This window comes from Sinocyclocheilus anshuiensis, unplaced genomic scaffold, assembly GCF_001515605.1.
Source record: "Sinocyclocheilus anshuiensis isolate Anshui unplaced genomic scaffold, SAMN03320099.WGS_v1.1 scaffold75, whole genome shotgun sequence".
Classification (NCBI taxonomy): domain Eukaryota; kingdom Metazoa; phylum Chordata; class Actinopteri; order Cypriniformes; family Cyprinidae; genus Sinocyclocheilus; species Sinocyclocheilus anshuiensis.
Window position 1 is genome coordinate 1,483,582 of NW_015549634.1, and position 15,392 is coordinate 1,498,973.

Consider the following 15,392-nt stretch of genomic DNA (forward strand, 5'->3'; position numbering starts at 1 on the left):
CAACAGTAAAGCAACCACCTAGCAACACCAATAGCCACATTGATTTCCAAGTTCAAATCTCTTTCTCAGCCTTTTTAAACTTCAACTAATCAAACTATAATAACCTTCAGACCTTTTCGTACTTTCAGTAAACATTTGTCCATCAACATTCCGCTTCCATTTAGAAAAGAATCACTTTAAGCTAGAAATCAGATCACACCACTCAAACACTCATCCATCTGTGAGCATCAGCGTGGATCTGAAGCTTCTTTTTATTTTACCTCTTAGATCTTTCCGGAGTCTCAGCAGATCTTTAGTCAAGTCTTCAAACTTCATCTGAGAGGCCTGAAACAGGTCGTGAGGTTCTGGGAGAGGAAACACACACGTCTCCCTGCCCGCATCCTGAAACACACACACACACACACACACACACACACACACACACACACACACACACACACACACACACACACACACACACACACACACACACACACACACACACACACACACACACACACACACACACACACACACACACACACACTGAAGGGTTTCAGAAGATGTTTAAGCATATTGTTCAGTGAGTGCATCATAAATAAATCTCACCTCGTCAAAGTGTCTCAGGTAGTAAGACACAATATACGACATCAGACTCTTACTGTTGTCCTGAAAAGCACAGCAGAAAAACACACTGATTAAAGTATTAGTTCACTTCCAGAATAAAAATTTCCTGATAATTTAAAACACCCCCATGTCATCCAAGATGTTTGTGTCTAAACTCTGTGTGTGTGTTTGTCTTACGCTGCTCTTGACATCCTTGAGTTTGGGCAGAATGTCCAGCGTGAAGCCGTCCGCCTGTCCTCTGGTGCGATTCCCTCCGTTCATGAAGTTCCCAAAGGCCAAAACTAAACCGAGAACCTGCAGCACTCCAGAGCCACTCTGAAGAGTCTGGAGAGAGAAGACCAGAAACCAGACTCAGGGACAAAACCGGAATGCATGTGTGTGAGACATCTGTTATCCGTCATTATTGGACAAAACAACCTGAGGTTCAGAGCAAAGTGAGTCATATCTGATTCGATTCAGTGAGCGAGCGAGTTGCCTGACTGATTCAGTGATCCAATGATTCGCATTGGATTCACCAGTTTGGTTCAAATGAATCAACTGGTTTAAGAATTGCACAGCATGTTGTGCCGTATGTTTATGAACGCAGTCAGACTGCGCAGACGTACCTTGCAGACTCTCTGCAAAATCTGGAGTTTGCGCTGAACAGACGAGATGCATTCAGTGAAGGTCGACTGAAAGAGAATACAGAAGACTCGTCCAGAGAAATCAGGAATCTGGGAGAGCTGATGGAGAAACCTGTGAGCATTAAAAAGATATATTAAAAGCATTTCTCTGGTTAGTGAAAACTACCAGGTGGAAGTCATTAACTGACTATTTGTGTAAGTGCGTGTGTTCTGATCCTCACTGTTCGGGTTTGTCCAGAGGTTTGCTTCCCTCTTTGTCTTTTGAGGATTTTATGTGTTTCTCGATTTTCTCCAGCTCGTCATGCTGGGCTCTCTGAAACCACAAAACAGCATTTCAACACAATCAAACTATAACTTCACAACACAAAAACACTGATGCTTCTGGACAATGAGCTCACAATAAAACAGTGAGAAATGCAGATGTCTGTGCCACACAAGTCAGAATACAGATCAGACTTCATTCTGATGGTCAAAATGTTAGTTGTCTGTCAGAGTCACTGTATTTTACACAAATACGCACCCTGGTGTTCTTTGCGTTTAGCCACATTATTATTTGGAAGCAGAATAAAGTGTAATCAAAGTCGTTAGGAAGCCAGAGTCCAATAAAAGCCAGAGCGTTTCATGAGTTTCCTTCTCACTGAGCTAAAGAACAAAAGAAACTGAGTTTGGGGCCGCAAATTATGGAAGATGTGGTGTTTTGAAAATACAACAAACAACCAGACGTGATGGACAGAGAGGGATGGAGAGACAGACAGATGGACAGGCAGATGCAAATGACCAACAGACAGATGGACGGAAGTAAATGACAGATGAACAGATGGACGGGGGACAGAAAGATGCAAATGATGGACATACAGATGGACAGATACAAATGACGGCTGGACAGATGGACTGACGCAAATGACAGACAGACACAAAATGACACAAAATGACAGATGGACGGACGCAAATGACAGACAGACACAAAATGACACAAAATGACAGATGGACGGACGCAAATGACAAACAGACACAAAATGACAGATGGACAGACGCAAATGACAGACAGACACAAAATGACGGATGGATGGACGCAAATGACAGACAGACACAAAATGACGGATGGACGGATGCAAATGACGGACAGACACAAAATGACAGATGGACGGACGCAAATGACGGACAGACAGACACAAAATGACGGATGGACGGACACAAATGACAGACACAAAATGACAGATGGACGGACGCTAATGACAGACAGACACAAAATGACACAAAATGACAGATGGATGGACGCAAATGACAGACAGACACAAAATGACAGATGGACGGACGCAAATGACGGACAGACACAAAATGACGGATGGGTGGACGCAAATGACAGACAGACACAAAATGACAAAATGACGGATGGATGGACGCAAATGACAGATGGACGGACGCAAATGACAGACAGACACAAAAATGACGGATGGATGGACGCAAATGACAGACAGACAGAAAATGACAGATGGACGGACGCAAATGACGGACAGACACAAAATGACAAAATGACAAAATGACGGATGGATGGACGCAAATGACAGACAGACACAAAATGACAGATGGACGGACGCAAATGACGGACAGACACAAAATGACAAAATGACAAAATGACGGATGGATGGACGCAAATGACAGACAGACACAAAATGACAGATGGACGGACGCAAATGACGGACAGACACAAAATGACAAAATGACAAAATGACGGATGGATGGACGCAAATGACAGACAGACACAAAATGACAGATGGACGGACGCAAATGACGGACAGACACAAAATGACAAAATGACAAAATGACGGATGGATGGACGCAAATGACAGACAGACACAAAATGACAGATGGACGAATGCAAATGACGGACAGACACAAAATGACGGATGGATGGACGCTAATGACAGACAGACACAAAAGGACACAAAATGACGGATGGACGGACGCAAATGACAGACAGACACAAAATGACACAAAATGACGGATGGATGGACGCAAATGACAGACAAACGCAAAATGACAGATGGACGGACGCAAATGACAGACAGACAGACACAAAATGACAGATGGACGGACGCAAATGACGGACAGACACAAAATGACACAAAATGACGGATGGACGGACGCAAATGACAGACAGACACATAATGACAGATGGACGGACGCAAATGACAGACAGACAGACACAAAATGACAGATGGACGGACGCAAATGACGGACAGACAAAATGACAGATGAACAGATGGACGGGGGACAAAAAGAAGCAAATGACGGACAGACAGTTGGACGGATGGACAGACAGACATGCACTACGGCAACAACAGCACCTCATCAAAAGATAATTATGTGAAGTAATGTTAATTTCTATTAAATGTTGTTGAATGAATCAATCAATATTTTAAAAAGAATTACTATAATTCTTTATGCAATGTTGAATCAAAGTATTTCTTTCTAAAGCTACTTTTTGTAGTCAATGCTTTTCTCATTTATCATAACATTTATAACATTTAACATCAAAAATTAATAGCACATCAACTTTGGCTTTGAAATGACCCCTGAATAGATAATTTATGATTAATTAGATTAAGTTTTCCCATCTCTAGGTGTGTAAGAGAATCAGAGTTGGCCGAACAGCCGGCCGAGTTTCTCTGCGCGCAGAACAAATACCTTCATAAACAAGCAGCTGACATCAAACGGCACCGAGACGCACAGCCGAGCGCCGTAAGGCCATCAGGAAGGTGATCAAAGACAGAAAACGGCTCTCTCGCTCTCAGACACAAAGAAAAAATGAGGCTAAGACAAACACGTTCATTCAGGAGAGTGTGTGTACGGCTCAGGCGTGAATATAAACTCTGGAAAAGTCTCGGGCTCCATTAAGAGTCATCAGGAGATCCATCACAGCACATATACACACACAGCACTTCAAACGCAGTGATTAGACGCCATGGCTGCGCTCTGCATCCCATTTACTGCGTTTTTAAGTGTAAATACGGTTAATATGAAGCAGCTTTCAGTGCTCAAACACTCAGCGTTCAAACACAAACTCAAAGGCAGATATCAAAAGACAATATACAGATACGACAGCGAGCGGCAGGACTGACATCTGTACACGGGCCAGACTGGAAACTCACACTCATAAAAGCAGGGAAAAAACACATTAGCGCGATCATTAGGTGCATTGCTGCAGTCTGACTGTATGTTTTTCTTTTTTTGCTATTTGAACAGGTCTGGATTCCATAATTACCGTGCGAGCCAGACGAAAACATCTTAATGTTTCTGCCTCCGCCAACAGACAGACTCTCGGAAGAATGAATCTGAAACTAATTTTAGGACGGTTCAAAGTCCTCTAATGATTTGGCACACGATGCTTTAAAATAAATGATTTTTATGCAAAAGCAGCTCGCATCCTCAAACAAAAGCTGTTTTTTGCTGCTTTAATCAAAGCACATGACCGAACGTTCTGCTCAAACGGGAAAAGTTTGCTTCTCGAACTCATTCTTGTTATACACACACACACACACACACACACACACACACACACACACACGCGCGCGCACGCTTTCACGAGACATAGCGTTCATTCCTGCAGTGATGTGCTTTCTGAACTTGTTTTTTCAACATTAATATTTTTCAAGTGTGTGCATGGGAAGATTGAGTTTGATTCTAGAAACATACGTTTTCCAGACACCCAGGAACATCTTTTCTCTCTCTTAGACAGTGATTTAGACTACAGGTCTGATTACCTGATCAACACAAGTGTGTGTTTTCTGGTATTAAAGGGCACATGAAATGGAAAATCAAAATGTTCTTGATTGTTACACTTGAGAGGTGACTCTGCAATAATGACATACGGCAAAACGAACTGGAAACCTTTTTTGGTGCAGAAACTTTGCAAAGTTTATAAACTAACCATGAGAAACATTGTATACAAATCTGAAAATGCATGAGCCTTTTAAACTCATGCATGATATTTAAGGCTCACCTGATCACTACAGACCCGCATTCAACAATGAAAACATCAGAATGCATTGAGGAGAATCACACCGATCAACACTGTGATGTGTCATATGTACTACATGATTCTGGATTGCAAATGCTTTTATTCTCCTCAGCATATATGAAGGTTTGTGCATTACATGTTTGGCATAATCTGAGGATTCATTCATGCCTGAGGCCCTAAAAATGTAACAAGCAAGTTTCATTTTTAGGGGTTTGTTCTAAATATGAGCAATAGAGTTGCTTGGAAACAAAACAAGAATCTTCAAAAAGCAAAGCAGCAGAAGAACAGAGAGGAGGATCTGCTTACGTTCTCATAGAGCGCCTGTAACGTCTCCAGATCAACCACAGTGTTATCCAGATTCAGGATCGCTGCACACACACACACACACACACACACAGAAAGACAGAAATCAGCAGCTGAATCATCATCATCATCATCATATCCAAAAATAAACACACAAATATCACTAAAGCAGCACATTTGCCCATATCACATGAATCTCTCCTTTCTAAACATCAAGCAACTGGATTATTCTATGAAACACATTCCTTTTGCATTTGAAAAGGTGATATATAAATATCACAAATAACACCCATATATAAAAAAAGAAAAAGTAAAATATTTAGTCAATATATAGTCTTATATCCCCTTTAGATTTCAATGATTATAGGGTTATAATACATAATATTCAGAAATATTCATAATAAATAAAGCCAAATTAATAAATATACGCAAAAACAAAAAGTAACAGGGCTGAGTTTTACAGTTCATTTAGACATTCATAGTCTTCAGTTGTAGATCATGACAAGATTCTTATTAGAAAATGTAAAGCTTTAAACAACATTTTACAAATGGCAACAGGGTTGATCATTTAAGCACGCCCTTTAAAATAAAAAAATTAAATAAATTTTTTCATTTTTTAAAAACATTTATTTTAAAAATAATTTTAAAAATAAAATATTTTTTATTTATTTTTTTTTTAGATTTCCTTGTTTGTTTTTAAATGCATAAAAAAAGCAGGCCAAAATGTAATTTTATTAATGAGGATAATAATTGATGGATGGTGAAAAATGTCTATGGCAAGAGGTTGAAAAACAAAATGTAACTGAAAATTTTCAACTGAGAAAAAAACCCACTTTGGAAGCAAAAGCATCACGGTCTTCAAAAGCTGCTCTAAAACGCGAGGTTTACGTCCGTGTGATTAACCGCTCTGAGTGTGTGTTAGGAAGTGAAGCGACCCGTGTGTGATGACGTCACACGTCTGCGTTCGATTTGAGCATCACAACATCATACGACAGTCGAGGCCTGAATTCCTCTCGCTCCCTCACACTCACACACACACACTCACACACACACACAAAACATGTGCATGAGAGCTTGCAAACGCATAAACACACCGATTAGATGGAAACTAAGTACAAGTTCTGCTGGCAGAATCAAATAAGCTGGCATTCCACGAACGTTTCTGTCTGAGACGAGAGACACGAAACACACGAGTTTGTCTGACCAACATCCCATCACAACATAACTCTGATATTACAGTCAATATCATTTCAAATTAACGCTGCCATGTCATTTCACAATCGAAGAGTTCATTTGCAAAAACAGATAACTCATGAAAAACATGTTTTCCAATTAATCTCAATCAAACTGCAGTTAGGTTATTTTGATCAGGTTAAATAACAAAAAAATACAGCTAACTAACAATAAAAACATGATAACATAATAAAAAACATGATTAAGAGTTATCCGTTTTTGCAAATAAACTCTTGAATTACAGACACTCGTCTGGATCATCTGTGAAACAGAGTTATACAGCAGCAAATGGAACAATGTTTTTACTCTTTCAAATCTGAATGTTATTTTAAGTAGGAGTTTGTCTGCTTTATGATTAGAACCATGCCAGCTACCACGGATATATTAATGGCAACAAAAAACAAAAACAAAAACACCAAAATTAATTAATTTAATAAATAATTTATTTATTTTAAATTTAATTAAATGTAGTTATTTCATTTAATAAAAAATTAAATAAATAAAAATAGATTAAAACATAAAAATAAAATAAATAGGTTTTGAAAAGTTTTATAAAAGTTCTAAAATATTTTAAACCACCTGTAAATCTGGCCTCATGTCATTAAAAATCTTTTATTTGAAGTGGGTGCCCTGCAGCATGAATGAATGATCACTCAAATCATCACTGAAAGAAGATATTAATAAAAACAAGTCGTCCAGCAGTGATGTGAATGCCTGAGTTTGGGTTCACGTTCAGGGTCCATCTGATATGTGATGGATGCAGACGCAGCCCAGAGCCTATCAGAGCATCAGGAAACCCTCGCTGCCACACAGAGAACACAGAAGAACACGTCAATGCCCGGACGCCGCGCATTCAAACGCCAGTGTGGAAAAGAAAACAGGAAAGCAGCTCGCCAGAACAAAACCTCCAGCTGTACATCCACCTCGACCCGCCGGTGACCGCGGACCATCGCGACCGACTAACTCTTGCCACAGAGCAAATACACCGCATGGATCAGACTTCCAAACACACATCTGGATCAGAGTCAGTGCTCAAGTGCTTCATTAGCATCTTAATTAGCCTTTTTCTCAAAAATCTGAAATCACGTCAGCGCAGGGTAAAGTTAGTTCTGTTACAGGTCTGCGGCTATTATATACGTATGCCCTTTTCTCAAATAATGCTTCTTAGCTTTTCTGTTTTGTCTGTTTTACAAGTTGTTGTTATATAATCTACAAAGAAATAACATGTTTGTAACTTATTGGTCACTCAGACCGCTGACTCGCTGTGAGATAACACGCTCAACACGCTCCAGCAAAGTCCCTTTTTATTTAGTCTTTGATCTCCGGTACATTTGAGTGCATCTCAGTTTACTCCACATCATGATAAATTACTTAAAAATTACAACATTTATGTCCAGATGCACATTTTTCCAAGAATACATTAAACGATTCTAACTGAGTCCGGTTGAAGAATATTAAACTCAACACAACAACGTAATCTGATACAATAGGAATAAAGTCATGAATATGTATTTCCCAGGGCGCATAATACAACGTACATTTACGCCATCATGTTATTAATGCAAAGGAGAGCAAGTAGAAAATACAATATTACTTTAATAATAATAATAATAATAAGTGAAAAAAATTAAAGTGGAGAGTGGCCAGCACCAAACGAACAGAACGCCGAAACTAACTGAATTATAATTGCCATCATTTAGAATTAAACAAACTTGTATTTGATGACCCGAGCTGACCAAACAGTTAATTGTGAAATGTTTGCGCTTTGTAGTGTAATGTACCTGCAGTTCAAGCATTTTCATAATATCTCATTCGTAAAAAAACTCACTCATTTACTCATTCACTCACTCATTAACTCATTCATTCACTCGTTCACTCATTCATTCACTCATTCATTCACTCATTCATTCACTCACTCATTCACTCATTCACTCACTCATTCATTCATTCATTTACTCACTCACTCACTCATTCACTCACTCATTCACTCATTCACTCACTCATTTACTCATTCACTCACTCATTCACTCACTCATTTACTCATTCACTCACTCATTCACTCATTCATTCATTCACGCATTCATTCACTCATTTACTATTCACTCATTCATTCACTCATTCATTCACTCATTCATTCACTCATTCACTCACTCATTCATTCACTCACTCGTTCATTCACTCGTTCATTCACTCACTCATTCATTCACTCATTCACTCATTTACTCATTCGTTCATTCATTTACTCATTCACTCACTCACATTCATTTACTCATTCACTCACTCATTCATTCACTCATTCATTCATTTACTCCATTCATTCATTCAACCACTTGAAGTTTCCAATGGATAAAATATTTTATTAGAAATAATTTATTAAAATTGTACTTATGTTAAAATTTTATTTATTTAGTTGATCAGTCTACAACTTGAAGTTTCCCAAATGGAAAAAAAGATGTTGTTAAAAATACATCCATTGTAAAAAATGATTTTTCAAAGTTGTAATTAAAACAAAAATTATTCGAGAATGAGAAAGTCACAATAAAACGTTTTAGCCTTTCTTCCTTGATATCTGCATTTCCAAATATCTATGAAATTTACTAGCAGTTTCTAAGTGAAAATTGTTCCAATTAAATCCTACACCATTTTTGTTAGTATAGATGTTTAATATTGATATATAATAGATGCATATAAAATACAACTTGACATCAAGTCTCTTATTGCTTTTCTGCAAAATAAATACAAATTAGGCTAATTAAAGTCACCATCCACTTCAAGAGGGTGTTTCTCAAACCCTGGAGGCTTCATGATTAAAATTAAGATTAATTGCTTCCAAATAATGTGAAGTCACGATACTCATATCTGTTGTAATATGAACATTACTTCATGTCAGACGAGTGCGAGTCAATCATCAGATCATTACAGCATCTGTGTGCGTAATAGCAACTATTTGCTCGTTACGTCTTGATTTGAAAAGGAAAGTGTTTTTGGCCAGAAGAACAAAAGCCAATTCATTCAGCTGATCTTTATCCATCATGAGGACAATGAGCTGAGAGGTGATGGAAACCCCACAAACACATCAGACAGAGAGTCTCAGAGGAACCAGAGCACAATACAGATCTGGATCCAGCTGATCTGAAACAGGAAGCTGCAGAAACCTCCAGAACCGCTTTGTTTTAATGAGACCGGCAAACAAACCAGCTTTAAAGACGCTCGATGGTTTTTCTCTGCTGTTGATGCCAGAAACACGCAGCAGACAGAAGCGTCCACACGCTCTCTCCATGCTTCTAATCAACCTTCAAACCTTTCCTTCAGCAAAAAATGCCAGCTATGAGCAATCGGCGGAGAAAAAGCACTCTTTTATTGCATGAACCCTGAATAGGTCACATTACAGCGCAAAACACAACAATTATCAACTGCAGGCAATTAGACCAAACAAAACATGTTACTCTATCAAACGAAAGCATTGCCAGGCAACTCCTGACAGATACGGAAACGAGTCGCCAATTATTTCACTCATTATTCCGTCATGTTTAAAACACGGCTGTGTTCAGTCAGTTCTTCTGATGCATTCAAAATCTGTAAGCTATTCCTGCATTCTGGGTCACACTGGAACTGAAGAATCGTTCGTTTAGAAAAGTCATAACTTCATATTTTTTCAACTAAAATATACAGTTTCTGATCAGCAACTGAATGAATGGGGGGGTGGGGGGTATATATATGTATATATATATATATATATGTATATATATACATATATGTGTGTGTGAGAGTGAGTGTGTGTGAGAGTGAGTGTGTATTTTGATGATCTTAAAGTATTTGCAAAGTTTTGGTACCTTATTAAAAACTATGCATTTTGTAGAATTTTTCATGCATCTCTTCCAGGTCAAAACGGACCTGAATGTGTGACGAGGGCTAAACAGAAGCAGCCGCTGATGTTCTGTTCCCTTCAGAGAGACAAATCTCCTCCAGACGCCTCAGACATGACGAGAGCAGGTCTGCAGAACCACCATCTCAATCATCAGCTGGCACAAAACAGCTTCATTCCACAGGATCAGAAGAGCCCAACTTCTCCTCTTTTTAATAAACTTGTTGTGGTGCTGTTTGAGCGAGTCTGGCCTCAGCCGTAAATAAAACACGTCTCCATCAGCCGAGACTCAAACAAAGCAGCCACAGACGCCAAACACCTCAGAACGTGATCCGTCCCAGAATGCACCACGGCCACATCAGCTCAGCCGCTCAGGAAAAAACCCTGTGTTATGTTAATGGAGGAGTTGTAAATATGCAAATACGGAGCGGGACGAGCATTAGTGTGGTTAACCTCAGGTCTGTTCACAAGATCGTGGTCTGAGCGTCATGTGACTTCAGACTCATGGGGGGGGGTGGGTTGAGTCTCATATGAAGAACTTCAAAACATGTTAAAATGCCCCGTTACTGTAAACTACTGAGAAGGAGAATCTGATCAACTACATGCCTCATATTACACTACAAACACTTAAAAGTATATTTTTCAATAAGAGAATCAGTGCTGTACGCCTGGATCTAGAGAAATCAAAACAAAAAAATTATTAGTTTTAATTATAAATTAATTAATACATAACTTATTTATTTTGAATTATTTTATTTGAGAATTCAACAATGAATTAACGTTGAATTTTGTTTTTGAATATATATATATATATATACACACACATACATATACACATATATGATGGGTGTTTTTTTGCATGATGTTAATGAAAGTTCAGGGAAGAAATTTTTAATTGTCATTAAAACAATGTTCTGAAATACTTATGATTTCACTAACAACGAGAATCAAGTATTTCACGATGATTATGATTTTCCACATTGTTTTAATAACAATCTACCCTGAACTCAATGCAAAAATCCCTCATATAATAGTTTTTTAAAATAATGGTGAAATAACGATGAAAATGTTGATACAATTTGAATTCTTAAAATAAACGTATTAATTTGTAAATAAATAAAAATGAATTAATTTTATTGATTGACTATTTATAAATTAATAAAATAATAATACCGTTTTTTATTTAAAAGTAAACTCAGTACACTGTAGAATTCCTCAATAAAAATAATTAAATTATTATTTAAAAATGGTAATACTGGTAAAATAAGTATTGAACACATCAGCATTTTTCTCAGTAAATATACTGTATTTCTAAAGGTGCGGTTGACATGATATTTTCACCAGATACTGGTAACAACTCAAGCAATCCATACATACAAAGAAAACAAAACGAATAATGCATTACACAGGGGTTAAAGCAAAAACAAATTTGGCAAACAAAAAAAAGAAAATGATTTTCCTTGAAACTAACTAGTAACGTGCCATTAGCCCTTGACAGGCTTAGACTATGGTGGGATATCTGAAACAGCAATACCAAGAAAGGTTACTCATTACAATATGGTGCAAACACATGTAACATTTAGGATGCTTCTGATATCAAGTTTTGCTGGTTAGCTTTGTCCTCGACAGGGTACAAGATGACCTACAATCTAAAACATGACATTTCTGAAATTGTTTTGTTCAAAAGAAATAATGGTAAATTAAATACTAGGAAATGAATATAAAATAGGAAATATACAAAGACAGTTTACTACAGAAAACTACAGTTCAGTTGAGTTAACAACAAAACATTAAAATGATCCAAGAACTGGTAACTTAAACAGGGTTCGTACAGATACTGCAAAATAACATTCCAGGACTTTCAAGGACTTGCACTACTTTTTTGGTTTTCAAGGACTAAAATCAGATCTCAAAATGTATTCTCTCCTGTGTTGGCATAGGTTTAAATGGTTTACGCTACAAATCAAGCGAGTTTTCGAACGTGATATCAACAAGTGTTTTTAAATGTAGGACGACCATCTTTTTTCCCCCGCAGCCAAACGCCGCACGCCGGAGATCCTTTAACTTTAAGCCCTGATTACATTAATGAGAGTAAAATACAGATATTTGTATTTTAAAATTCAACTTCAATTCTTCAAATAAAACAACTTACTAATTTATGATTGTTTTTTTTTTTTTTTTTTTTTAAATCTTTTGAATTCGGGCCGAAATCTGACCTCTAAATATGAATAAACATTTCATCTTCAACATGCTGTATGTGCGTTTTGAGTCTGTCTTGTTTCATTATTGTATTGTTTGATTTCTCTAGATCCACAGCAGCACTGTTTTGATTTCACTGATTTCACAGACCGAGTCTTTCTTTCTCCAGCAGACAATAATGCAGCACAAATGTTGTTGTTCGGTTCGCTCCGATGCGGTCGCTTTGATCAAGACACAGAACGAGAAGATCCGAACAAACGCTGCTCTTCATCTTGATAATATAAACGCAGAATAGGACGATATACAGTCAATTCTGAATTGCACGATATAAACTCAGAATTGCACGATACAAACTCAAAAACGCAAGATATGAGGGGGCTGTACAAGCCATAATTCATTCTGGCGCTCTCACACACTTAGATACTTCTTTCGCATTCATACATGTCTTGTTTCTGCTTACATATATACACTTTTACTTTTCAACACATACATATATTCTGACTTTCACGCACATATATTTACACTTCCACACATACGTATTCTTTATTTTTACATACCTACATTCTAACATGCATATACATACATTTTAAATTTCACATATGTATATGTTTCTTACTCGTATGCATGCATGTCTGATCTTTTTTATCCATTTCTTCCTCTTTAAGCAGGAAATACATGTGCAAGACTTGTTCAACTCATCCTAACACAACTATACAATTATGCTCTTCAAAGCCATCCGGTTTTCTTTTCAAGTGCTTTTTTTTATTTTAATTTTAAAATATCATTATATAACCCACTTGTTCTACAGCTATGTACAAAGGATGCACTGATCAGGATTTTTTTGTGACCGATTCCAATTGCCGATTTTCTTTTTTACAATAAAATGGGCCAATTTCCATACTCGTTGCCAATTTCTTTTTTCATTTATTAATTGCAATAGATTAATTTATGACAAGAGTGCACCTCTAAACATATACACTATAACAGGAGCTCTGACCTTTGTCACAAAAAATTATATTCGTTTCCTTTTTTTCCTATCACGTTTTAGTAATCATCATATATTATATATCATTTGAAAGCTTAAAATCTCAAAATTCATCCTGTGAAAACCGTTTTGAAATCAGACATTGCGTTACCATAGAAATGGACCTTAAAATCTTTTTAGTGCAGGGTGTCATATTTCAAATGTATCACGTGTCTTTTAGAATCAAAACTTTTTAGAATCTTGACAAAATCCATATCATCGGAAAGGTCTGAGTCTCAAGATTCAAGATTCCATATTTGGTGGTTATTTTGTGATAGGAGTAATACCGAGAGAGAAATCTATACATTTGTGACAAAAAAATGCATCAAAAAAATTCAATGGGGTTTGGATGGCACCTAGTGGCTGTTTGTGGTATAACGCCTAAATAAAATTGTATAGTAACCTCAATTTTTTTTATATCAACTTCAAATTTGGAACACAACTTATTTAAACATATGGCTTTAATTTTATGCTGAATTTGGATTAAAACCTATTTTGTAAAATGTATTTTATATAAAATAAAATAAAAATAGTACAGTACATTTTCTTTACAGTAAATTAACTTCTATACATTTTTTTTAACTTTCATTTTTTGAAATGATTTCACTTCTGCAATAATCTGCTGATTGTTTTCTTTAAAAGAGACCAACCTGTATTCAAAAGCGTTCATGAATTATAACAATTTAAGTTTGAATAGTGCATTTTCAAGTCTCAAGTCTAAAAAGGGGGGGTGACAGTTAAACAGATAGCAACCCGTGCTGTTTAAGTCTCAAATGCGCGCTCGCCATCAACATCCGGGTGATGATGGCATCAATGACTGGTCATATTCCAGCATACGGCATTCGCATTGAACAAAGAGTGACAGGTTTGTCCAGGGTTTTTTTTTTTCAAATATAAGAGTTTGAATGCGTGCGTTAAAATGTGACTGTGAGAGCAAAAATGTATGAATGTTAAAAGAGAAAAGAGAAGTGTTAGAGCGCCAGAATGAATTATGGCTTGTATGGCCCTTCATAGTAAGAAACTCTGAATTGGACGACATAAACTCAGGGTTGCTGCAGGATTTTTAAGCTCAAATTTAAGACTTTTTTACATTAATTTAAAAATGCACTAAACAAATATAAGCTATAATGCTTTTGTTATGTAAAATAATTTTGTTTTTCATATATTATTTTCAGACGTGAGCAGACCTGTACTCACGTAATTAACTTTACGCATTTAACAAACACTTACAAGCGCGCACTTTGGCAGAATTAAATTCAAATAGTCATCAGCAGCCATTAGTTTGGTAAAATTGAGCATCAGAATGGACAAATTTGTTATTAAGGGAGAAAAACGAAATCTGGAAAATGCCAGCGAAGGAACACATACAAACAAGAATAGTCGCAGTATCAGAAGTGAAGGTAGGAGAGTGCTGGACTTTCGGTTTGCCCCGCCACTCACTTGAAGATGTTCAGGCAAAAGGAAACACCCATACTATGCAGCAATCATCCTTAATTGCAGAAATGTGGCAAAACATCT

The 15,392-nt window shown here is 37.1% G+C and overlaps 1 protein-coding gene across 1 annotated transcript in view; it reads right to left on the reverse strand.

Moving 5' to 3' along the window:
* Positions 1-10,066, reverse strand: part of LOC107659663 (formin-2-like) — a 38,186-nt gene extending 28,120 nt beyond the window's left edge. The window contains exons 1-7 of the mRNA XM_016448674.1: positions 9,982-10,066; positions 5,557-5,618; positions 1,451-1,542; positions 1,212-1,341; positions 784-930; positions 589-648; positions 261-381 (exon numbers count right to left, since the gene is read on the reverse strand). Of these exons, the coding sequence (XP_016304160.1) occupies positions 261-381; positions 589-648; positions 784-930; positions 1,212-1,341; positions 1,451-1,542; positions 5,557-5,618; positions 9,982-10,066 (697 nt within the window). The remainder of the gene's footprint in view (positions 1-260; positions 382-588; positions 649-783; positions 931-1,211; positions 1,342-1,450; positions 1,543-5,556; positions 5,619-9,981) is intronic.
* Positions 10,067-15,392: the final 5,326 nt, after the last annotated feature.